A 26,313-nucleotide genomic window follows, 5' to 3' on the forward strand; every position below is an offset into this window, starting at 1 on the left:
TCTGAAGGGCAAAGCACGTGCCGCGGCCCCTTTAAGATCGGTGTGGGGCGGGGCCCGTGGTTGCCTGGAGACCGTCCGGGTCTGGACGCCGTGCTGCCTCCGTTCCGGCCGGATCCTCTCTGGGTCTCCACCAAGGTGAGTGCCTCTGGGGTCCTGGGGTCCCAGGCGTGCGGCCCTCTCTGCGCCGCGGCTGGCGTGACGGCCAGGTTCGGCTCTTCCGGCCTCCGAGGACCCGAGCTGGTGAGCGGTGGGCGGGGAGGGCGGAGGAAGGGACAGGACCGAGCTGGTAGCCTGGGCCCAGAGAATGTGTGCCCCCTCTCGTGCTAAGGAAAGTAAACGGTCCGTAATACAGCCTCAACTCAGGGAGAGCAGATACACAAAAGTTGGTAAGAAACAGGCCACGAGAAAGGAAGTTTGCTTTATTAGTAGTTCAGACTTCGGTGATGGAGGAGCAGAAAACCTGTAGTAAAGACGAGTTTAGAAGCCTCAGCGGCTGCTTCGCTGACAGTCCTGAGGTGGGGGTGCAGGGCTGGAAAGAGTGATGGAGTTTTGAAGGAAGAGGGGAGCAGGACCGTGTTGGTGAGAGCAGAGCCTGGAGGGTGGGAGGGAGTGAGCAGAAATCAGGTGGCCAGAGGATGCCAGGCAGGCAGAGGGCGTGGGGCAGCTACTGCCCCCCTCTGGCACAGGAAGAGGGGTCTTGCCTTGCCTTTCGGGACTCACCTCTGCCTCCTGCTTGATGTACTAGGGTGTCTTCAGTGGGCCCAATTTTGGGGGGCCTGAATACTATGGCTTTGGAACCCCGCCCCTCAGCTCTGGGACCTTGGGCAAATGATTAACACAAGGTTTCTTGTCTGACGTGCTGCTGCTGCTGCTGCTAAGTCGCTTCAGTCGTGTCCGACTCTGTGCGACCCCATAGACGGCAGCCGGCCAGGCTCCACCGTCCTGACATAGGAGGCCTCAATCTATTGTCATGCTGTCCCAGGGAGTAGGGAGCCAATGGCTACAAGTTTGAAAATAGGAAAGTGGCAGAATAATTGATTTTGTGCATCATCTCATTTAATGCTTATAAGCAGACAAGTTACTATTATTCCTGTTTGACATCTGAAGCAGAAGGACAGTTGGGAAGGGGACAGTGCAGGTGCCTGGGTTCAGCTCCTGAGCACTTTGCCAGGGGGATGTACAGAGATGGGCTTTTACAGTATGAACTGGTGGTAGGTGAGGTTTTAGAGGTTAGGTTGATATTTTTTCCCACAAAGGGTTGCCCTTCTTACTGGAACACTATTTGAAAAGAAATGATAGATGGTGGTTCCAATTTAAAAAATCTTAGGACAATGCGATATTGAAATTGTATTTTATAACCTGGTGATACTTGATCCTTGTAATTAATTTTTCAGGCTGTAGGAAGAGAATGATAATGACATTGGGGTTGTAAAACTAAAATTGTAAGGACTTTCTTGGTGGTCCAGTGACGAGGACTCTGTGCTCCCAATGCCAGGGGCTCAGGTTCCATCCCTGGTTGGGGAACTGGATCCCATATACCACAACTAAGACCCAGCTTAGCCAAATCCATAAATATAAATAACTTTTTAAAAAGACTGAAATTGTAATTATGAGTGAAACCCTCAAGTATTCAGAGACATAATTTTTATTTTTCAGATAAAACTCCCCAATGCCTTGAAACTCACAGCTTTCAATTGAAGGAGTCATTGGATACTTACCTAAATAAAGTGAACCTTAGGTCTTCTAAAGGCCATGGTGAAAGAAAAGAAAAAAGCGGATAAAAAGGGGGACAAGTCTGCCCGTTCTCCCTCGTCTCCCTCCGATTATCCAGAGTTTGCCAAACAAGATGGCAGCGCCACTAGGCAAGAAGCGTCCCCGAGCACTGCGCCACCGCTGGACACGCAGCTCAAGGACCCAGGGGTCAAGAGAGAGGTCAAAAGTGATAGTCTGCCGAATGCAGATACCACCCAGTATGAAGAGCCCGTTCTGACCAAACTCATAGTAGAAAGGTGATTTTTTTCTTTCTTTTAAATGTTTATTTATTATTTGGCTGTGTGGGGTCTTTGTTACAGCATGTGGGATCTTAGTTGTGGCAAGTGGGGTCTGGTTCCCTGACCAGGGACTGAACCCGGGCCCCCTGCACTGGGAGCCCGTACAGAGTCTTAGCCACTGGACCACCAGGGGAGTCTTGACTTTTCTTTTTTCTTCAAAGGGGATTTTAATGAGCTGCCTCTTCCACATTCCCTTGTCTCTGACTTCCATGCTCTCCATTCTCTGTCTGTGGATGATCTCTTATTATAGCTTTACTTCCATCTCCCTGCTGCTGCTGCTGCTAAGTCACTTCAGTCGTGTCCGACTCTGTGTGGCCCCACCAGGCTCCCCCGTCCCTGGGATTCTCCAGGCAAGAACACTGGAGTGGGTTGCCATTTCCTTCTCCAATGTGTGAAAGTGAAAAGTGAAAGTGAAGTCGCTCAGTCGAGTCCGACCCTTAGCGACCCCACGGACCGCAGCCTACCAGGCTCCTCCATCCATGGGATTTTCTAGGCAAGAGTACTGGAGTGGCTATGCCTTTAGCACTGTTCTGTCTCTGCAGGTTTTAGGTTCAAGTTTTTAATGCCCTACTAGACATCGTCCACTGGACTTGCGTCCCAAAACAAAGACTGCAGGACTTGAAATACTGCAATCAGGATTTGAGTCTTAGCTCTAGGATGTCAGCCTCATCGCCAAACCTTTCTGAGCCTCAGGTTCTTAATGGGGGGAAATAAATGAGAATTCGCACCTTAGAAGGTTTCTCTGGATGCTGCTGTTTGTCTTCCAGCTGTGGGTTCATCCCTTGGTTTCCGTTTCTTTTAGGGCATCACCATTTCCCTACATCCAGGCCTGAAGTCACAGAACTAATCTCCTCATCATAGGTTTTCTGATATTTACTCTTCTCTGGAATCTTGGAATATGCTCACTGTGGTCATGGCTGTGACAGGTCCATTTGTTTCCCACCTCACTTGGCTCAGAGCCTGGAAGTGAGCGAGGTGGTAACGTCACATGTTATCAGTTCGGAACTAAAAATCTGGGCACTGTTCCTGGCACCTCCCTTGCCCAAAGCCAGCACGTCAGCAAGTCCTATTGCTTCTATGTTCAGAATATATCTTAAAAAAAAAAAGTTTTAAAATTATCATAGTGAAATATACATATTTTAAATCCTTTTACACGTAAATCAGAGGCATTAAGTACACTCTCCACGTTATGCAGCCATCCCCACTGTCCATTTCCAGAATGTTTTCACACCCCAGATGGAAAACTGTCCGGAATATTCCAAACGCTTTCATCTCTCTCCCTGCACACTCACTGCTCCCTCCTGGCAGCTCACTCTCCCCTCCAGTCTGTTCTCTGAAGCAGCCAGAGTGATCTTTTTAAGATGTAAATCTGATCCTGTCCAACCCAGTTCTTAAAGCTCTCTCATGATTCCTTCTGGAGCTCTGTACTTGATGGCAAGTCTCAGCCCACCTGCCTGCCCACCCAGCTTCTGCCTCCCCCGGCCTCCCTCCCATCACTCCCCTCCTCAGCGTGGCCCAGCCATGCAGCTGAACTTGAGATGGCGGGCTCTCTCCTGCCTCAGAGCCTTTGCACCTGCAGTCCCCTCTTCCCAGGGATCCTCTTCTCAAGGTTCTTTGTTACCAGGTAACCTCCTTCTCATTCAGGGTCACACTCCCCGATCATTTCTTTCACAAAAATTGAATGTGATCTGGAATTATCTTGTTCATTTGTTTCCTTTTTATTGTCTGTCTCTCCTCTTTGAACCATAAACTTCCGAGGGCAGGAACTTGTTCACAGCCCAAGCCCCAGTACTTAGAAAGGGGCAGGCACACGGTGGTCCCGGGGGTGTGGGGGTGATGCTTGTTGAGGGAATGTGAGATATCATTTGCACGTCTTCACTGATATTCCTTTTGTATTTTAACCCCTGGTCACAGGTTTCCTCACATGATTCACTGCCTTGAGCTTTATTTCATTGCAGCTATGAAGGGGAAAAAGTCCATGGACTGTATGAGGGAGAAGGCTTTGCCATCTTCCAAGGAGGCTGTACCTACCAGGTGAGTTACACGTTTTGGGACTGGGCAAGGCAGACAGTGTGGGGTGATCATCTTAGATTTGCGTCTTCAGAAACGTCCTCTGACTCCAATTCCAGAAGGAATTGGAAATACTTAATGCTGATTTTATTGTGAACTCCAATTACATATTTTAAGGCAAAAACATGACTCAGTACAATTGAAATAATTGTTTTAGATGTTTTTTCCTTTTCCCAATTTTAGATTTTTTTTCCTTTTCCTGATTTTTATTTATTGTACAAACAACATTAAGGTCACTAAAGTAAATAACAAAGAGTAAAATTAAAATCCCAGCATCCTTTTGCCATAAATTTTTTCAGTTTTCTGTGTCCCTTTTATTTCCTGAATGGATGAATCAGTATTTTTACATGGGCGTATTGATTTTGTAGATAACATCTTGAATCTTTTTTTTACTTAGGACTACATTGCTGTATTGCTGTATACTTTTCATAAGTTAAAAGTTTGTGGTAAAATGGTACATTAAATTTACCATTTAAGAAAAAACATTTACTATTTTTAGTGTAAATTTCAGTCATGTTGGGCTTCCCTGATAGCTCAGTTGATGAAGAATCTGCTTGCAATGCAGAAGACCCTGGTTCCATTCCTGGGCCAGGAAGATCTACTTGAGAAGGGATAGGCTATCCACTCTAGTATTCTTCCCTGGTTGCTCAGCTAGTAAAGAATCTGCTTGCAATGCAGGAGACCTGGGTTCGATCCCTGGGTTGGGAAGATCCCCTGGAGAAGGGAATGGTGACCCAGTCCAGTATTTGACCTGGAGAATTCCAAGAGGGGTTACAAAGAGTGGACACCGCTGAGCGCCTGCGCGACTTTCACTTCCGTAATGTTAAGTCTGTTCATATTCTTGTTCAGCCATCATCTCCATAACTTTTTCATCTTCCCAGACTGAATCTCTATCCCCATTGAGCACTAACTCCCCATTTCCTCTTCCATAATTAGTATTTTAATTATTGCATAGTGCTCTGATTTAACATTCAGAGCTATGCCACAATTGTTAGATACTTTGGGGGTATTTTGGGGTTTTTTTTGTGCGTGTTTATCCATGAGGCTACAGTGGAGGTATTCATTCATTCATTGAGATTATCTAAGAAATATGTGCTTATTATAGGAGAACAGATTTTTCTGTAGTTGAGGTCAAAAGGCATGGGTTTCAATACCCTGATTTTTCCCCTTAACATGTTTATTGTCCTGTGTAGTAAAAACTCTTAAAAATGCCATTTATGGGAATTCCCTGCCCATCTAGTGGTTAGGACTCCACAATTTCACTGCTAAGGGACCAGGTTCAGCCCCTGCTTGAGGAACTAAGATCCCATGAGCCAGGGAGTGAAGCAAAAAAAAAAAGCCATTTATTATGTTTGAATAGTATTCATTAAAATGTCCCATCTGGCCTTTGGGATACATACTTACAGTTTCCAATAAGAGAAGAACAAAATGTGACACTGACAAATATCATCATTTCCGATATCCAGATGATGGTTTTAATCAGTTCCATCTAGTCTAGATGGAGCTTCCCAGGTGGCTCAGTGGTTAAGAATCCACCTGCCAATGCAGGAGACACAAAGGACTCAGGTTCAATCCCGGGGCTGGGAAGATCCCCTGGAGAAGGAAATGGCAACCCGCTCCAGTATTCTTGCCTGGAAAATTCAAAGGGCAGAGGAGCCTTGCGGGCTACAGTCCATGGGGTTGCAAAGAGTTGGACACGACTGAGCGACCGAGGACATCTGGTCTAAATAATTTTCAAAAAAAACCTTTAAAGTTTGAAATGCAAAACCCAAAGCATATGAGTTCTCATATGAGTGGTAGTTTTCCAACAGCTTAGTTAGGAGAGGATGGCTGAATTCAGAGCTCAGTTTAACAACTGCTTAGCACCGCCTGGTGTCAGTTTTAGGGACCTGGGTTTTTCTGGACTCCTCAGATCCTTTTTAGAACCAGATGGACACCAGTGCGGTGCCAGTTCCCAGCTAAATGCTGGACCAGCATTTTGTACAACACGGTTCCCTTTTTTTTTTTTTGGTATGTGAAAATTTATTACTATTGTGCTTTCATCATCAAAATTTATGATCTTGGTCTTTCCTTCTTGCCTTTTTATAAAGCCAGAAGAGAGACACTGGCTACTTTGACAACCTTAAAGCGGACTCCAGGGATGTCACCAACAGCATGACCTTTGCGACCAAATCCAGCAATCAGAACTTCATCATTTTCCTCAATAAAATTTAAGCAACCATCATTGGGTACAAATGCAGTGATTTTTTTTTTGCCATTCTTGATTAGTTGAACCCTTACACACTTCCTGATGGCAGAATTTGGCTGTTTGGCTTCAACTTCTACTTTTTCCAGCGCAATTCCCTTGGCGTGAGAAGCGCCGCCAAAAGGGCTGGCCTTCAGGGCTGTGCCCAGATGGGCTTTCTTGTACTGCTTATCGTGCCACTTCTGGTCTCGTCGGTGGCTACGGAGCTTCCTGGCAGTACGAAGACCACAACACTTGCCTATCGTGCTGGCGCCACGGGCCTGAGCAAAAGAGCAACACCGTTCCCTTTGAAGAGCTGAATCCCTGGGTAGCAGTTGTATGAAATCAAGATTGGGCCTAAGGCTTTGTTGTTCTGTTTTGAAGGGCATGTTCTCCGAAGGACTCATGCACGGACAGGGGACTTACATCTGGGCTGATGGATTGAAATACGAGGTAAAGCATATAACATGTTGCAGTTCTAAACTAATTATGCAATTTAATGTATCAGGATATCAGGGTTTTCCCTGGGCAGGCCAGTGGTTAGGACTCTGCACTTCCACTGCAGGGGACCTGGCTTCAATCCCTTGTCCGGGAACTAAGATCTGGCCTGCTGCGTGAGACAGCCAAAAGAAAAAAAAAGCTAGTTTCATAAAAATTGCTCAGCACATGGGTTAAAACAATCCACCGACCCAAAGAACAGAGGTGAGAAGTAAAGTCGTTACTCTAGGGGCCCCTCTGTAAACTGTCACCAATTTCCAGTTTTGTTTGTATATTCTTCAGCCTTTCCGACCTTTTTATAAATAGAGGTACTTTATTTACTTACTTATTTATTTGGCTGTGCCAGGTCTTAGTTGCGGCCTTTGGGATCTAGTTCCCTGACCGGGGATCGAACCGGGGCTCCCTGCATTTGGAACTCAGAGTCTTAGCTATTACGCCACCAGGGAAGTCCCAGAGATAGTTTATTGTACCCTCTCTTCTGCCCCTTTAGTTTTCTAGAGATCAGATCACATCCATTGACTGAGATCAATCAATTTTTACTGGCTCCTTATGTTCGGTGATATGGGTTTCACTTAGCCCATCTTGCTGGGCTGAGGGGAGTATGTATTTCTAGACCGGTGTCTGCACAGTGTGGGCGGGTCTGAAATGCTGCTCTGAAAATCACAGTTGCAGAGCTGCTAACATGATGGTGTTTATAAGTCATAAGGGAAGCGTTTAAAACGGAGGACACGGTGCACATATTCAAGCAACCAGGGGAGGAAAGCAGGCACGTCTGGGCCAGGTGGGCAGCTGAGTGGACTGGGCAGAGGGAGACGGGGCTGGGCAGAGTGAGGGGCGGGCATCCCTCGTCACCGTCACGGAGGGAAGAGAACACCTGAGGTCTAGGGCGGCCAGAGGAACGGGTGCCAACGGCCATTTCAGGCCAGGCTTTCCCAGGAAACCTGTCTCTTCCCCCAAACCCTGCCACCTGGCCTGGCCTCCGGTTCATTTTTCATCTCTGGAAGGTCAGGTGGGGCTGATTCCTGTAGACGTTGCCCCCTCCAACACACACACCAGCCCAGTCAGGAGGGTTTATGGGCAGGGTTCCTGCTCTCCCAGACACGTCCTCAGGAAGGTCCCTGGCCTCCTGGGATGTCTGGTGGGATCTCACTTCCAGAGGCTCACGTTCCTGGAGAAGAACCCGAAGTCTCCGGGCTGAGGTGTGCAGGACCTCGTGCTGTGCACCCTTCCTGAGCCCCGACCAGAGGGGATCATCTGGAAGGCGCCCCCGGGGCAGGTGGTCGGCTGATGTGTCTGCAGAGTGTTAGCATTTCACTGAGCCTGGCTAATGGTCAACATCTCCTGGGAACCAGTGAATTAGCCTCCCTTGAGGCGGGTTGCAGAGTCCAGAGTTGCCAAGGCCAGACTTGGGAGGCGCCCTGCACTGTGTCCCCTGCTGGCTTCCTGGAGCTCTGACGGCACACGGCCTTCCTGGTCGTTCACTCCTCCTGGGCTTCTGCTTGGTGCCGGGACACAGTGAGGGAGGCTGGGCTGTGCGGGGACGGGAGGAGGGGCTGGGGGCTCTGGGGGTACTCAGCCATTGCCTTGGGAGGAGAGGCCGGCATGGTCTCCACGTATCCAGCCGCTCACGAGTTGAGGGATCTCCCCACTGGCTTCTCTCTGACGGCCGTGTTGCCACAGGGCGACTTTGTGAAGAACATCCCCATGAACCACGGCGTCTTCACGTGGCCAGACGGCAGCACCTATGAAGGAGAAGTCGTCGGCGGCATGAGGCACGGATTCGGCATGTTCAAGTGCAGCACGCAGCCCGTGTCCTACATCGGCCACTGGTGCCACGGCAAGAGACACGGGAAGGTGGGCGAGGCAGCCACGCACGACCACGTCCTCAGCACACACCAGAAGCATGACCCCGGTCTTATGTCTTACCGAAGATGTCGTAAGGATGACGTCTTACGCACCCTTTAGATGCCCTAAAAATCATATGTTTTTATCTGTACCTTTTTAAAAAAATGGTTTTATGAGGTTTGATTTTTTATTTTTTAATGGTATTTCTTGTTCTAGGGCTCCATTTATTATAATCAAGAGGGCACCTCTTGGTATGAAGGAGACTGGATGCACAACATCAGAAAGGGCTGGGGGATAAGGTGGTAGGTATCTGTGGCCTTCTCCCTCCCCGACCCCCGCCGTGTTTCGGGTGCTAGCGCAAAGCATTTGTGGGCCCAGACAGCTTTTTCCTGAGGCTGTTTAAAGATAAGGTGCAGAATTTACAGAGAATACATTTGCTGTATAAGCAGGGTGGAATATTTAGATTCAGCTGATGGAGTCAAATATTTTAAGGATTAAAATATTTGGGGGCAAAGAAATAAAATATCTGGGGCAAAATGTTAACCAATATTTTGGCTTTAATTATTTTAATTAAATATTTTAATTTTAATACTAACAAAAATATTAACCATAATAGTATAGGGAATTGTTTTTAAAAGATTTTTTTAAAAAACCTATTCTTATCCGCTTTGTCAGATAATTAAATGATCAAAAGGTTTTATACAGTGATCTGTTCTCCCGCCCCCGATCCCCATCCCCACCCCTGGGAGAATCGCTATTGCAAACTTCGTGCCTATCTACTGAATTTAAATACAGGGAAGATTGTATGGGCACAAGGGCTGGATTCCTTCAAAGGCGTTTAGGGAGAAAGTTTAAGATAAAGTCCTTGAGGTAAATGAACATGAGATAACTGGTTTTAATTGTTTGACTTGTGGTCCTAGTTACAAGTCTGGGAACATATACGAGGGTCAGTGGGAGAACAACATGCGCCACGGGGAAGGTAGGATGAGGTGGCTGACGACTAACGAGGAGTACACCGGTCAGTGGGAGCACGGGATCCAGGTACCAGCTGGTCTTAGCAGAACATACCCAGAGGCGGGGCTTCCCTGGTGGCTCAACGGTGAGGAATCCGCCTGCAGTGCAGGAGACGTGAGCTCGATCCCTGGGCCAGGAAGATAACCTGGAGAAGGAAATGACAACCCACTCCGGTATTCTTGCCTAGGAATTCCCATGGACAGAGGAACCTGGTGGGCTATAGTCCATGGGGTTGCAAAGAGTCAAACACAACTGAGCGACCGTGTAACAGCAGTAGCAGCAACCCAGCAGCAGAGGCTCTGCTGCATCTCAGTCCGGGAATTGTTTGTTGGGTACTGTGTGGCAGTCTGAAATTCAGCCATGTTAAATTTAGAAACTCCTGTGATGATTACTCGACTGAATCAGCCTTTTAAAAGTTTTCAATGTTCTTTTCCTTTTTCTATTGTTTGGCCATGCCACATGGCATATGGGGTCTTAGTTCGCTGAGCAGGGATTGAACCCATACTCCCTGCAGTGGAAGTGCAAAGTCTTAACCGCTAGACTGCCAGGGAAGTCCCTAAATCAGCCTTTTTTAAAAAAAATTACTGAAGTATAGTTGCTTGACAGTTTTGTGTTAATTTCTGCTGGATAGCATGGTGATTCAGTTATTTATGTATATATATTCTTTTTTATATTCTTTTCCATTATGGTTTATCACTGATTACCGAGGATAGTTCCTTGGGCACTATGGTGGAAAGTTTTTGTCTTTTCATTCTGTATGTGATAGTTTGCATCTGCTAATCCCAAACTCCGAGTCTTCCCCTCCCCTACTCCCTCTTCCCCTTGGCAACCACAGGTCTGTTCTGTGAGTCTGTTTTGTGGATACAGTCATTTGTGTTGTGTTTTAGATTGTACATATGATCTGTATCATATAGTATTTGTCTTTTTCTTTCTGACTTCAGTCCAGGTCCTGTCATCTCTAGGTCCATCCATGTTGCTGCAATGGCATTATTGTCCCATTCTTTCTGTGGTTAAATCAGCCTTTTAAAAAGTGTTGTTTTGTTAGCATTTAGCTTTCTCTAATGGTCTCGCACACAAGTTAGGTGCTTTGACTGGTAAATTCATCAGTTCCATGACTCCTGTGAGGACTGAGTCTGTGCGACTCCAGTGTCCATGCTTTTCACCCCTTCAAATGAGTCCCTGTATTTGATTTCATACCTTATTTAAATAGACTCAGGTAAAAAGAGGAAATGTTTTGAGTATTTCTCATGGAAATTTGCCTTCTTTTCAGAACGGCCTTGGCACACACACATGGTTTCTAAAGAGAATCCCCTACTCCCAGTATCCTTTGAGAAATGAATATGTAGGAGAGTTTGTGAATGGATACCGCCATGGCCATGGAAAGTTCTACTATGCCAGTGGAGCCATGTACGAGGGAGAGTGGGCCTCCAATAAAAAACACGGCATGGTAAGTACAGACCTGTGAAGGTTACATCTTAAAGATTATGTAAAGGTACAACATTCTCTACCTAGTAAACTGCATTTGCCATTTTCCATAGGCTAACTTTCCGATTTGTTAAGATGATTGTGTGTGTGTGTGTGTTAGCTGCTCAGTCATGTCCAACTCTTTGTGATCCCATGGACTATAGGCCACCAGGCTCCTCTGTCCATGGAATTCTTCAGGCAAGAATACTGGAGTAGGTAGCCATTCCTTTCTCCAGGGGATCTTCCCAACCCAGGGATTGAACCTGGGTCTTCTGCATTGCAGGCAGATTCTTTACCATCTGCGCCACCAGAGTAATTTCTAATGTATCGTCAATTTCCTGTATATTTAGAGTTTATTTAATTTGTGGTGTGTATGTATGTTAGGGTGGTTTTGGTTGCAAGTAACAGGAAATCTAGCTTAAATCTTTCTCTTCCATCCATCCATGTCTCTCCTACCATGTCAGCTTCATTATTATGCTTCTCCTCCCTCATGACTGCAAGATGGCTGTTGTGGTTCCAGGCTTCTCACCTACATACCCCACTAAGTAGAAGGATAGAAGAAACTCCTTTCACAGAAATTTTCTACACATGTCTTTAGCTTTACTGAGCTGGATTGGGTCATTTGCCCACCTCTGAGTCAGACCAACTATTGGCCTGGGTTCGACAAATATCAAGATAAGTCCCTATTCTGTGATAGGCACCTCTGCTGGTCATTATTTAATAAGCCACATTCTGTGACCTAGGGGTGCTCAGGGTTATGCAGAGATGGTGGGGGAGGTACAGAGAGAGGAGAGGAAAAGGGGAGTTGGGAGAGAGGATCTACACGGTGACCTGAGACTCTCTGAGCCTGACTGTGTGTGAATTAAGTGCAGATCTTAACAAATGAAGCCTCTGAACTGTTGAAAAGATATTGGTGTAAACTTACCAGTGGTTTTCTAAAAATCTTTCCCTAAGCTGCAAAAAGCTGTCTTTCTCTCTGCAGGGCCGACTAACCTTCAAGAATGGGCGTGTGTATGATGGCCCATTTTTCAAGGATCACATCACGGTGTCTGCGAATCTGGCAGGGGAAGTGACAGACTGCCTGGACCCGACTTCAGAATGCGCCCTCAGCTGCCAGTGGCGCAAGCCCTCCGTCAGTGCCGGTAGGGAGTGCCTGCTTGCCGGCTGGACGCAGATCAATGTGTAACCTTGCATCTAACTTGAAGCATTAGTTGCTCTCACATGTCCGACTCTTTGGGAACCCATGGGCTATAGCCTGCTAGGCTTCTCTGTCCATGGAATCCTCCAGGCCACAACACTGGAGTGGGTTGCCATTCCCTTTTCCAGGGGATCTTCCCGAACCAGGGTTCGAACGCTGGTCTCTTGCACTGCAAGCAGATTCTTTAACACTGATATCAAAACATGTACCTAATATTTCAGAAGAAAACACAAGTTTCCTGTGAGCAACTGCTGTCTTTTTTTTAAATATATATATATATATATATATATTTTAAAGATTTATTTATTTATTTGGTTGTGAGGGTCTTAGTTACCAATACAGGATCTTTTGTTAAATTGGGACACATGGGATCTAATTCCCTGAATTAGGGTCAAACCCCGGCCCCCTGCATTGGGAGTGCAGAGCCTTCCCAATGGAACTACCAGGGAAGTCCCCACAACTGCCTTCTTGTAAGTTTTTGAATACTCTTGTGTCACACTTTTGCAGAAAATCATTTTGACATAACGTTTGAAACATTTCAATGTTGCTTTTCACAATTATCCCCTGTATTTGCCTTCATTTGCTAGAAATTATGAGAAAGCTTGATGGCAATGAAAGTAATTCCCTGTTAGGCTCGAGCCTCGAGCTGGATCTCAGTTTATTGCTGAAAATGTACCCTGAGAGAGCCCAGTCAGAAGAAAAGAAGCAGGTAAAAACCTTCTTTGTTAGAAATATATATATGTATATATATATTTTTTGGGGGGTGGCTTAAATCTGAGCAGACTCTCCATAGTCTTGGGAAGATACTGTTGATGACTGCTGTTCTGTATCAAGTATCTTTTATACACCTGGGAATCACTTGGCTTAAATATCCTCTCGTTTAATTTTCTAGGATCCCATGTGAGTGAGCCGGCTTCCTGAGAAAAAGGAAGTTCGGTTGGAAGGACCCAGTGAATTACCCAGAGCTTCCCTGGTGGCTTAGATGGTAAAGAATCTGCCTGCAATGCAGGAGACCTGGGTTCGATCCCAGGGTTGGGAAAATCCCCTACAGATGGATAGTGGCAGCCTGCTCCAGTATTCTTGCCTGGAGGATTCCGTGGACAGAGGAGCCTGGTGGGCTACAGTCCATAGAGCCACAAAGAGTTGGACACAACTGAGTGACTAACACTTTGACTTTCACTTTATTCCCAAGGGTCAATCAACCCCCCTGCCCCTCTGTCTTGGTCTGAAGACCAGCTATGGTCACCTCACTCTGGAGGACATTCGTTCTGCTGTATGTTTTCATAGGCTGCTGATATTCAAAAGGACTTCAGACCCTTAGAAATTATTCACAATGTTGAAATATTTAAAGAAAAAATTATGTGTGGCTGGACCTCGTTTCGTGAGCATGTGTCCAATCCAAACCAGATGTTTACACCTGAGGATTGTGGACCGTGAAGTCTGGCCCACTCTTCAATTCTCCAGAGCTCAGCTTAGGCACTGGCCCTCCAGGCAGCTTCGTCCTTGAATCCGTCTCTTGTCCCTTCCTGGTTCTGTTCTGTACGGAGACTTCCTTACTGTATATGTGTCTTGTGATCTCGACTAGATTTTAAGCTTCCTGAAGAAAATTCCATGTCCTTCTCTGGAGCAATGTTTTCAATAGGGACAACCTCCTTGTTTATCCAATTGAATTGAATTTTCAAAGCAGGAGTTGATGCTGAGAGTGACACATGCCTGATGGGGCTGTGGGACTTCCCTGTCTCCATTGGGACCCCAAATTCCATTCTTCACATTTTCTGATTTTTTATTTTGGAGGGTGACGCATGGGACACAAGGTTTGGGGAAGCAGGACACTGTAGGCTGCAGTTTTGTGGGTCTGAAGAGTCTGGGGGCAGCATAAGGCCACTGAGGGCCTGGGGAAAATGATAGACAGAGGCTGATGAGTAAAGCAATGAATGTGACTATTGCCTATTTCAGGCTTTCAGCGTTACGCAGGATGTTAGTTGTATGTTTTTCTGTCTGCTGTTTGTCAGGTTAAGGAGTTCCTTTCTATTCCTAATTTGCTGAGGGTATTTATCATGAAGGGGTATTAAAAATTTTTGCCAAATGCATTGGTATGATTATGTGGTAGGATGAATTACACTGATTGAGTTTTCACATGTTGAACCAGCCTAGCTATCACAGGATAAACCCCACTTGGTGCTGATGTATTTTTCTTTTTTATATATTGCTACCTTCAGTTTGTTAATTAAAAAAGCTCTTTATATTTTTGGCCATGTGGCTTGCAGGATCTTGGTTCCCCAACCAGGGATCGAACCCCTGTCCTTGGCAGTGAAAGTACAGAGTCCTAACCACTGGACCACTAGGGAAGTCCCTGGCTTGCTGTTATTTTCGGATTTCTGTGCCCGTGTCCATGAGGGGTATTGGGGTGTGTGTGTGTGTGTGTGTGTGTGTGTGTGTGTGTACACACTCAGTTGCTCAGTCATATCCGACTCTTTGCGACCCCATGGACTGTAGCCTGCCAGGCTCTTCTATCCATGGAATTCTCCAAGCAAGAATACTGGAGTGGGTTGCCATTTCCTCCTCCAGGGGCATCTTCCTGACCCAGGGATCAAACCCGCGTCTCTTGCATTGGCAGGCGGATTCTTCACCACTGAGCCATTGATCTGTAGACAAGAGACTTTTGTTTGTGCCATGGAGATGGGATGAAACAGGGTAGAATAGGACAGAGCTGTAGGAAAGTAATTCCACTGTCGAAATAACAGCATGTCTTCCTATTCTCATTCAGAAATTGCGTTTTATTGACTTTGGAATGGTTAGGGAGACTGTAACATTCCCTGAACTCTTACAGTGGTAAGATGAATGCTACTGCATGTGTGACCTCGTTTAATTTAGAAAGCAAGTTTTCTTTTATCTTTGTTCTTATCAGGTCAGTTGAAGATTTGCGTGGCTTTTCTCTTTTCAGGTAGAATATGCTATCTTAAGAAACATTACAGAAATAAGAAGAATCTACAACTTTTACAGCAGCCTGGGCTGTGACCGCTCCCTGGATAACACCTTTCTGATGACAAAACTTCATTTCTGGAGGTTTCTCAAAGACTGCAAGTTCCATCACCATAACATAACCCTTGCTGATATGGACAGGGTGCTCGGTGGTGAGTATTCCAGGGCCTTCCCGTCTGGTCTGAAGGGTCGTTAACATCTTGAAACCAGTTAGGGAATGTTGAGGAAGCGAGGAAGGCACGTGTCTGGAGAGGCGCTCCAGAAAGCGGCATGTGGGCTTTTCCCCAAGGGACTTGAAATGCAGCTGAAGAGAGAATCTAGTGAAACAGCAGCAGAAGTCGAAGACCATCCAAATCAGGGTCAGCAAAGTGGGTCCGTGGGCAAAATCCAGCCCGCTGTGTGTTCTGGTAAATAAAGTTTTATTGGAACATGGCTGTGTTCACTTGTTGATGTCTTGTCTGTGGCTGCTCTTGCCCTGCAAAACTGGACCTGAGTGGTTATGGCACAGACTCTCTGGCCCAGAAAGCCTAAAATATTTACCATCTGGCTCTTTACGGAGTATGCTACCTATACAGGTAATGTCCTTTACTATGTCAGTACCCACCAATGCCTGGACCGTTTTCCTTGAAAACCCATCAAGCCGCAGTGACTCGTAATTAAATATCTCTGTGACAGAGTATGCTGTCCTATACAGTATATGCTACCTCTGATCTGTAGTTTTTATTAAAAACAAAACAAAACACCAAGTTGTAAGGTCAGAAGCAGAGAACATCAGGGAGGGCTTGGAATAGCCTAGAAAAGGCTTTAGGTAATTTTAGGTTGCGCTTGATTTCAGATTAAAAATTTCGTGCAGTAAAATTAACAGTTTTGAAGGTTTTACTCCCTACAACTGAATTATGGAAGGTGGGTTCGAAGGTCTCAAATTACCTACTTGATAGAGCTTAATATCAACCCTGGTGGCTCAGATGGTCAAGAATCTGCTTGCAGTGTGGGACACCTGGGTCTGATTCCTAGGTCAGGAAGATCCCCTGGAGGAGGAAATGGCAACCCACTCGAGTATTCCTGCCTGGGAAATCTCATAGACAGAGGAGCCTGCAGGGCTGCAGTCCATGGGGTCACAAAGAGTCGGACACATTTGAGCAACTAATACATGTACATCAAGCAAACTTATGGGCGGCATTTACCAATGGCACTTGCTCACTTGGTGTTCTTTGTGTGTGTTTCAACTTCAAATTTTAGTTTTTGAAACATGCTTCAAACCCATTAAAAATTAGCAGCATTAATCACTGTAGCCCACCAGGCTCCTCTGTCCAAGGGATTCTCCAGGCAAAAATACTGCAGTGGGTTGCAGTTTTCCTCCTCCAGGGGTTCTTCTTGACTCAGGGATTGAATCCACATCTCCTGTGTCTCCTGCATGGGCAGATGGATTCTTTACCCTCTCAGCCATCACATCCTCTCCAATTTTCTTTTTTTAGCCAATAACAACATACCGGTGGAAGAAATTCACTCTCCATTTACGACATTACTTTTGAGGACATTTTTGAATTACCTCCTGCAGCTGGCTTACCACATTCATCACAAAAAATACCAGTAAGTTCTCCTTCTGGACCCCCAAGACAGGATGAGGGCTGAGGGAACCGTCACAGTTGTCATAATATTGTTCTCTTTTCTCTGATATTCATGATTATTTTTCGTACTCTTGAAGGATTAGAAACAAAAGTTTCTTACAAACATTAGCCACCCAGACTGTGAGAAACAAAATTAAAAATTCTGAAAACACTTCCAATGTGGGTCACGTGTCAGTTTTGCAAATAGCCCTCAGGTTTTTTACTCAGAGAAAGTCACCACCAACTCTTCCTTAGAATTTCCTGTCTTTCTCAGAGCAAATTTGATACTGTATTTTTTTTAATATATAAAAATCTTTGATTTGGAAATAATTGTGGACTTTCAGGAGTGTGGCCAAGTTAACACAGAGAATTGGTTTATGCTCTGCATCCTGCTTCCCCAAATGATTACGTCTTCCAGAATCACGGTGTGCTTCTTAAAATGAAGGGATTAACATCGCTACCATTTGATTAACTGAACTGCAGCGTTTATTGGGACTTCCTGACCTTTTCACTTGTCTGTTCCAAGACCGAAGGCAGGATCCCACCTTGTGTTTTGTTTTCATTTCTCCCTTGTCGTCGTCGTTGTTCAGTCACCAAGTCCTGCCCAGCTCTTTGTGACCCCATGGACTGCACCACACCAGGCTTCCCTGTCCTCCACTGTCTCCCAGAGTTTGCTCAAATTCAGGTCCATTGAGTCGGTGACGCTATCCGACCATCTCATCCTCTGCCGCCCCCTTCTCCTTGTCTTTAGTCTTTCCCAATATGAGGGTGTTTTCCATTGACTTGGCTCTTTAGTCCCCTACAACTGTGATAGTTTTTTTTCTGGTCTTTTATGACCTTGAAACTTTGGGAGAATATTGATCAGTTGTTTTGTGAAATGTCCCTCGATTTTGCTTTGCTGATGTTTTTCTGTCATCGCCCTGAGGTTATGGGTTTGGGGGAATATCGGGGTCCAGCCCCGATATGACCCAGGGTATCCTCGGGATGAACGGCGTCGGCGTCAGAGAGAGAGAGAGAAAGAGAGAGAGAGACAGGGGCTGATGATTCCTTGGTTTACGCTGGAAACCAATAAAACCCCAGCACGGGGCTTGCTCTGTTTACGTAGGCCGCAGGCGCCCTCTCGAATCACTTGAGGCACCCCACCAGGGCACCCCCTCGAGTGGGTCTTAGAAGCCCAGGCAGATAAGTAAACTCAGAGGGCCCAGTGCTCCAAGGATCTCAACCAGAAAAAGGAGAATAGAGAAACGGATGGAAAAAGAGAAAGAACGACACGGGGAGACCAAGCTTCAGTGAGCAAGGCCCAAAACTTTATTTTCCAGTGCTGCTTTTATACCCTAAGTTATGCGCATAAGAAACAGAGAAAGGGAGGTATAGAGTCACGCCAAAATCACGCGGGGTCAGCAGTCTTGACCCTTATCAGGATCAGGGCTTATTTTTGTGTGATAAAAGTTTTAGGTGATTTACATCATCTTCTGGCCAGGGGGCCTGCTAACAGTTTATGGCCCTCTTCTCCTGACAATAGGTTAGTTAGCAAGTAAAAGACCCTTTTTTTAAGGTGACTTTCCTAAAGTTAGGTGCATAACAAAGTTACATTCCTATAAGGCACCGGTGTAGTGAGCTGCAAGAAAGGAACTTATTAACTTAAGATCTGATGTGATTAAATCAAAGGTTACTACTTATATTCTCTATATGTGATTAATATATTTCCAAGGATACAATAGATAGAGGAAACTTTGCAGCAAGCATTGATTCAACAATGAAATCTTTTTTAGTACTACTCTAATGATTTTAACTTCTTCAACAGATTTCTGTATATTAGAATATTAGGCTTTCTGTCCTTGCATGGCTGGGAGGCTATAAACAGTCACACTCATAGTTGTAAGAGCCCGGACAAACTTGTCATGCAAGTTAGAAAGCTATCAGAGGGGCTTGGATTGGAACACTCCTATTAAGCCGAGGAGAACTTTTAAACTACAGCTCTGAATTAATGTTTTCAGAGAAAGGTGGTTGGGGGGAAGCCCCTGTAAGTATTAGAGGACTTGGTAAGAGGTGTAAGATAGTAAAGCAGTCAGACTCCTGTTTTCTTTGGGGTAGATGCTCAGGTAAGTCCAGGGGGTTCCTCGAGCCCTGATTAGCCTTTGCCCATCAGGCCTCTTCCCCAGTTGACCTTTGCCACAGGTAGGATTTCCCTTGCTGGCTCCCGGCAGGGGAAAAATACTGTCATATCAGGGGCACGTGACATCAATCTGTCTCATCACTGGCAGTGTTACCTGTGAGCACATGACTAAGCGCTATCAGCCAGGTTTCTCGAGTGCAGACTTACTGCTTTCCCCTTTCTGTGCTCGGTCTGCTTGTTAGAGAAGCCAGTTACGAGGCTCACCCGGCCCATCAGGAGCGGGGGATTAAGTTCCGTCTCCTGGGCAGAGGAGTGACGATGGTTTCCTTTTAACCGCAGAGCCCGAAGCCCATCGCTCTTTCTGTGCTTTGAAAAACTGATGAATGAGAACATCCGCCCCAATGCCTGCCGTTTAAAAGGTGAATACAGAACCCGTAGGACTATATGGACCTTAACTGTTTCCAGCATTGAGTTCTGTAATCCTCATTTTGAGTGTCGGTATTTCCACCCCGTCTTCAGGCCATTTATTCTGTGAGGCCCAGCGGACCCTCTATTCAATGACTTACGTGGACAAGTGCTGGGAGATCTACACGGCCCATTGCAGACCAAACGCGGCCCCTCCCCACGAGCTCACCATGAACATGAGACACTTCCTCTGGATGTTGAGGGTAACCATTCACAGTGGAGCCTGGCTTTCTGTTTGTAGCTGTTTTTTATTTTAATTTAGGAAAGGCAAAATGGTCTAGCTGTGATGTGCAAGGAACGAGTGAGTGGCACGCTAAGGCTGATGGGAAACTCTGTGGATGAGTGGCACTGGTCCAGGACTGGGTTTCACTGTGGCATCAGCGAGCCGGGCAACCGCCCCAGCTCCCCCCTCACACCCCCTCGACCCACTGTCCATAGGCCTCTTCTGTTCAGGTTTCCAAGGGAGGCATTCTCCTAACTCCTCATGCTTGGGGGACGTGAACCCAGCTTTCTGGGTTCTTAGAGTGTGGAGGGAGGGGTCAGTGTGGAGGGAGGGGTCAGAGTGGAGGGAGGGCCCTGCCCACATGCATTTTCCCCTCATCCTCATTTTCAGCAGGACTGTGACATTTTAAAAAGTACATATATATATATATAGCTGTTTGTAGTTAGCAGCCATTATGGTTTGATTGGCTGTTTCTTTTACAGAGCTTTAAGATGATAAATAAAGAATTGACAGCAACCAAGTTTGTGGAGGTCATAGCAGAGGATAATCCTTCCATGTATGATGGAGTCGACAGTAACTTTGAACTTGAGGTTCGTAAAGAGGTGTCACGAACGGCCCAGATCCAGCTCAGGCTGTTTGTTCTGCCTTGGGTACCAATGACCAACATTCTGTCTGCATCTCGGCCATCTCTCTGAATCCAGGTCTGATCACCCGGTCACACCCACCAGACTCCTGCCTCCGAACATTTGTACTCGCTACACCCCTTCCCCCAGTTTTTTTTTTTTTTGGCTTATGTAAGCCACTTCTTGCCTGGAGTCCTGAAGGCTGGCATCAGAATGGTGCAGGTGGGCCTGGTTCCTGCTGCGGGCTGTGGCGCGGGTCGGCTCCAGGCCCCTCTCCTTGGCCCGTCGTGGTCGTCTTCTCTCTGTGTGCCTGTCTCGGGGCCGCGGTCTCCCTCTTCTTCTGAGGACAGCTGCCATGTTGAACTGGGGCCCACCCTAGCAGCCTCAGTTTAGCCCGATTATCTGTAAATCTGAGGATACTGGGGCCTAGGACTCCCAACTCCTTTTCCGAGGAGGCGCAGTTCAAACCACAACGGTCTTCCTCTCCTGGTCTGCCCCTCACCAACTCATGTGCTTCCTCTGTGCAGAATACGGCCGCCCCATCCTAGTGTCTCTTAGCCATTCCAGTGTCCGCTGTCACTGGTGCCACTTCTCTCGTTCAGGAAAAGAGGAAATACTTCTTATAGTGACAGTCCTCAAAGTGAATATACAGTAACATGTTCCCATCAAATAGAAGAGTGACTTAGAGGCCTAAGGAGAGAACATACATCCTGATAGATCTCTTAAAGGCTGTGGTTTTTACTGCAAACCGGTGTGCCCCCGTGGCACCCGAGTGTCAAGGTGGCGTTTCCTGGAGAATACAGACAAACACCCAGAAGAGCCTCTGGCCCACCTCGAGTTGTGTGAGGATTGACCCCTTTATATTTTCTTATATTTCAGCTGGTTTTCCTTGAATTCTTTGAAGCTCTATTAAGCTTCGCCCTCATCTGTGTTCCTGAGCCAGCAACTAAATTCTGTTCAGATTTCCCAAACGATGACCTGTCTGTTAACAAAGCTGGAAGCACTTGCCCAGTGACAGCTCAGGTAACTGATAATATCTTAGAATTGACAGAGTAAGGAAGGGCTTTATTCTGGAATGGTTAAACCGTCATCAGAACTATCTTGGGGTTTTGTAACCCTTCAGGAAAGAATTAGTGAAGTCTTAAAGTATTTATTTAAAAAAAAAACAAACTGTCTTTATTTCTCTGTCTGTGGCAGCGTTTGGGATCTAGTTTCCCCGTCAGGGATCGAACCCAGGTCTCCTATATTGGGATCTCAGAGTCTTAGCTACTGGACCACCAGGGAAGGTCCCTTACGTTATGTCTTTTGTAAGTTAGGAGAAATGTATTTCCTGGTCTTGACCCAGGAAGCAAACTCCTAGCCACGCTAGAGGAGCTCTGTCACAAGTGTCAGAGTGCCTACTGACACCCTCGGGGGCAGGGAGCACTGGCTGGGCCACGAGGCTTACAGTATCTGGGGTGATGGGTATGTTCACTGTCCCAGGTGATGGGTTCACAGGTGCAGACACGTCCGTACTTATCATCATGGTGCGCTTTAGGTGTTGTTTATCATAAATCAGTTATACTGCATTAAAGTCCTGTGCATCTCCATGGAAACCAGAAGCCCTCTTGTGTGTCTGTCATTGGTCAGAACACCCAGAACAGGAGTCCAAGCGCAGTAACAAGCCAGGAGTCCGATGTTCAGTTCAGCAGCACCAAGTCATCTTTAACCAAGTTGGGAGTCCTGCTCGACATCAGCAAGATAAGGAAGTCAGAGGTGTGTATTGACAGGCAACCAGGAAGACAGCCAAGGCTGCGGTATCCGCCGTGGGCATGCATTGGCTGTGCGGTGAGGGCGCCTCTGGGGCCAGGGATCTGGCAGGAGTGGGAAGCCTGTCCTCTTGTGGGCTTCACCTTCTGGGGAAGAGAGGGACATGGTGACACAGGGACAGGAAGAGGGGAACGCCTGTCGGGTGTTTAGCCAGTGCCACACACTTGCCAGGGTCCTGCTCATTTAATGCCCAGACACCCTGTAGGTACTGCCGTCAGCTCCAGGAGGGAGCTAAGGCACAGAGAGACAGAGTAACTCGCCCAGTGTCACAGAGCTGCCAAGAAGCGGAGCTGGGGCAGTTCCGCTCCAGGGTGCTCTGCCGCTTCACTCGGAGGAAGGGATTGGGCATGTGCTGAGAAGCGGGGCGGGTGGTGGAGGCTGTGACAGGGTGGGTGGAAGGGAGGGTCTTGGGAGGAAGTGACCCCTGAGCGCATCTGGCAGGCAGCAGAGGGAGTCTGTCCTGCATGGAGGCCCTGAGGCGGGAGTGTGTCTGGGTGGCTGGGTGGGAAGGATGGCAGCAGGTGTAGCCACGTTGGGGCGGCCCAGGAAGGTGCACCGGGTGAGGCAGCGCCCGGCCAGGGGCACGCGGCTGGAGAGAGACGGAGGCCCGTGAGCAGGGCGGTTAGTCGGCTCATGGCAGCTGAGCTGTTGACAAGCCCGGGAGGAAGCGCTTGGGATTATCTGCTGGTAGTTTTTGAGTGCTGTGGAATTTGAGAGGGAAAGAGAAGGCAGGGAGGATTCTAAGATTTTTTTGGCCTGAAGAACTGAAAGGATAAAGCTGCCGTTTATCATGAAGGGGAGGACCAAGGTTCGATGGGGAGGAGTTTCTTGGGAAAAACTAAGGAGCTGGGTTTGGACACATGCTAACTTAAGGTGCCTGAGGAGACGTCCAAGTGGTGACAGCAACGGGCAGCTGGAGACAGTCTGGGGTTCAAGGGCGAGACCTACTGGAGGCAGAGATGTGGGTGTATACAGCATGTGTGGGGTAATCATAGCCCCCGAGAGAGGGTTAATAAACATTCTCCTAATAGGCCAGGGTGAGCGTCCAATCTTTGGTTTCCTGGGGGAGGGGCCTTCCAGTGGGTACAGTAACTCTGTTCTTTATTTTCTTAATAGGGCAAATATTCAGGTTAAAAAGTCAAATTTTATACAGGTTAAAAACAGTCAAACTAGCATAAGGATATCAGCCTCATGAATACTTTTCTGATTATTTACAACATAGAAAATTAGTGTTAGTCTATAATGATGCAGAAGTCATATTTTGCTTTATGATTTTTTCTAATTTTTTTTTATGTAAAAGCCCCAAATCAAGAAATCTGTAATTGACGGAAAAACTTCCAAAGTGAATTTTAAATCCGCAGGAAAAGGGCTGACCTTCCTTTTATCTCAAAGTGGTGAGTATTTTAATTCTAGAACTTTGGTACTAGCAAGCTGTTGCTTATGAATGACATCACGGTTATAAAAAGGTACAGCCACGTCACCAGCATGGGGAGCACACACAGGAGCTGGCCTCACGGTGGCATCAGGCATGGGTGAGATGCCTGGGGCACTGGGGGCGCCTGGGGGCCACCTGGTGCCCGCGGCTCGCGCTCTCCACGGCTTTGCCTTTCCTGGACACCTCATGTAAACGGAATCACCCGTCTTTTATGCCCGCCCCCTTCACTCACAGTTGTCTTGGGGCTCGTTCGCGTGGTAGCGCGCATTGGCGTTCTGTCCCTCTGTGGCTGAGAGGTACTCCATTGTGCGGCTCTACCCCACTTTTGTCTCCCCGTCAGCTGACGGTCACGCGGGTGGTGTCCACTTGGGCTGTCATAAAGAACGCCGCTGCGAACACTGCTGTGCCAGTCTTTGTGGCCGTGCTTTCGTGTCTCTTCGCCCTTGTAAACTCTGGCACTGGCATCAAGGCTCTCCCCATGTCTTCCGCTCTGGGCCCTTCACAGTGGCTCCTGGGGTGGAGGCTGGGCTGGTCACAGAGCCCTGGGTTTCCACAGAACCTGTGCCCACCCTCCTCTCCCATCCCCGCCATCGAAGAGCACAGGAGCCCAAGCAATAGACAAAATCAAAAAACAAATGCCGTCTTGACAGATCCCCAGTCTTACTGATATTACAGAACTATCCAAAGCATTATCCTCATGGAATCAACTATTTTAAACACATTCCAGAGTGGGTGTCTGCTGCCTTAGTAATTTTACCTACCTTCTTACTCAATTCAGAGTTAAAATCCTTTAAAGTTTTTTTCTTAAAACTGCCTTTAAAGACAATATAGTCAAAAGCCAAGAGTTTTTTTTTTTCCTTTCTCTGAAAATATGGGAATGTTGTAAATTTTCTAAGATTTTAATTTTAGAAAACTGAAATAGTTGAGCTATTTTAGAAAAAAATATAGGTACCAGGAGGCCTGAAGGAAGTGTTGACCATCATAGCTGGGGTCAGCTGATGGCATCCTTGTTCTAGGGGGTCCCTGAAGCATTTTGCATCCCCTTAACACCCACAAGCCCACGAGGAGCACAGCATCACCCTTATGGGGGACGAGGACACTCAGCCCACCACAGGTAGTGACAGAGCCGGGAACGGGGATGCACACTCCCAACGTTACTCAAGACTGTATCATTGCTCATTTCAATCAGCCTTTTTTCCAGGGAAAAAAGAAAAACCCAAGGATGAACAAAAGGAAAAATTCAACGCATGGATCAGTAATATGTACGTCTTTTTCGTGAACACCCTCTTCCAAGCACATAAACACGAGGAAACCCTCAAGGAGAAAGTAAAGGAAAACAGGCTACATAATGAAGAAATGGCCCTTCAGAAGAAGATGGAAAACGAGGAGCTGGAAGCAAGGTAACTCGATAAAAACCTCTTGACTTCCTTCCTCCCCCTGGGGTTCTCGGTCATCTTTCTTTCCTGTCCTCTGTGGCCACCCCGAGCTTCAGGACCAAACACTTTCGTTAAAAGACTACGATGTCAGGGACTTCCCTGGTGGTCCAGTGGCTAAGACCTCTCGCTCCCAATGCAGGGGGCTTGGGTTCCACCCTTGGTCAGGGAACTAGATCCCACGTGCCACAACGAAGCCCTGGTGCAACCAAATAAAACACACACACACACACACACACACACGAGTCTACAACTTGCAAAGAGCGGCATGCCCTCGTGTGGGGCTGGGAACCCGTGGCTGCCTGTTCTGTCCTGGCATCCACAGGGACACAGCGTGACATAGATCAGACTGCCCCGGTTCAAATCCCAGCGCCACCACTTATTACACCTGGGTGACCGTGGGCAAGGTCAGTCCCCATGTGCCTCTTTCTGCCTCTGGAGGTGGGGGTGACCCCTTGTAGGACTGCTGTGAGGACTGACAGCCCTTGTGTTTCTGAAACAGTGAGAACAGTGACTGGGGCGTGGTGAGCATGCAGGCATGGCCACGCTGTCCAGGCTCAGCTCCACACTCAGGTCAGTCTCGAGTGCGGATGCTCACCTGTGAAGGGCATCACGAGCCCGCTGGCCTGTGGAGGAGAGCAGTAGACTTAAGAACTGACAGCCACAGCAGGACTTTAAAAAGGCTGCTTACTAGCTAAGTCGCTACAGAGACAAGCACTTCACAAGTCACCTAAGATGTGTGCAAAGTCTGAACTGATGAGATGCCGATAGCATGGCTTTCTATTTCAGGCAAAGTGGTGGGGAACACTGTTGAGATCCAGGTATGGACTTTACACCACACGACAGCATAAAAACTGCTTTCGAAATTTCAAAGAAAAAAAAGATACTTTCTTGTGTTTGCTTCTTATTAGGCTCAACAGCTTGAGAGAGGAAGAGGTCAAAAGGCAAGACTATGAGGTGGACATCACCGTGATCAAGGAACCGGTGGACGCCCCCTCCTTGAGTTTCACACCGAGCCCCCCGAAAGAGGACACAGTGGTGTCCAGCAAGTCCATCACCAGCAAGAAAAAGAAAAAGTAGACATCACTGTTTGTAAACGAGCCACAAGAACAGGCGGGTGTGAGAGCAGGACACCCTGTCTGTTTCTTGAAGACTGGGGTTTGGGCCCACTGGGTTTAGGGTTTCTATGTGGTTGGTCACCGAAATGCCTATGTTTTGACAGCTGAGCTGAATGAAAATACACACGTGGGGGTATT

The 26,313-nt window shown here is 47.1% G+C and overlaps 1 protein-coding gene and 1 pseudogene across 2 annotated transcripts; one reads left to right on the forward strand and one right to left on the reverse strand.

The window, feature by feature from the left end:
- The first annotated feature begins 73 nt into the window (after positions 1 to 73).
- RSPH10B (radial spoke head 10 homolog B) lies at positions 74 to 26,301 on the forward strand. 2 transcript variants are annotated; one of them, XM_088833036.1, is made up of 20 exons: positions 74 to 135; positions 1,657 to 2,009; positions 4,010 to 4,085; positions 6,730 to 6,798; positions 8,524 to 8,697; positions 8,905 to 8,990; positions 9,609 to 9,729; positions 10,973 to 11,149; positions 12,149 to 12,308; positions 12,952 to 13,073; positions 15,309 to 15,498; positions 16,822 to 16,936; positions 19,409 to 19,488; positions 19,589 to 19,737; positions 20,240 to 20,347; positions 21,260 to 21,403; positions 22,010 to 22,135; positions 23,490 to 23,583; positions 24,826 to 25,024; positions 25,969 to 26,301. In XM_088833036.1, the coding sequence occupies exons 2-20, from the start codon at positions 1,753 to 1,755 to the stop codon at positions 26,135 to 26,137; spliced, it is 2,616 nt and encodes an 871-aa protein (XP_088689162.1). In that variant the 5' UTR covers positions 74 to 135; positions 1,657 to 1,752; the 3' UTR covers positions 26,138 to 26,301. The 2 variants fall into 2 exon arrangements, with proteins under 2 accessions (XP_088689162.1, XP_055266287.2); XM_055410312.2 differs by having other exon boundaries at positions 128 to 240.
- LOC148773610 (small ribosomal subunit protein uS12 pseudogene) lies at positions 6,160 to 6,635 on the reverse strand (annotated as a pseudogene).
- Positions 26,302 to 26,313: the final 12 nt, after the last annotated feature.

The sequence above is a fragment of the Moschus berezovskii genome, chromosome 27 (genome assembly GCF_049115385.1).
Source record: "Moschus berezovskii isolate FMDL1 chromosome 27, NW_MosBer_1.0, whole genome shotgun sequence".
In the NCBI taxonomy this organism is placed as follows: domain Eukaryota; kingdom Metazoa; phylum Chordata; class Mammalia; order Artiodactyla; family Moschidae; genus Moschus; species Moschus berezovskii.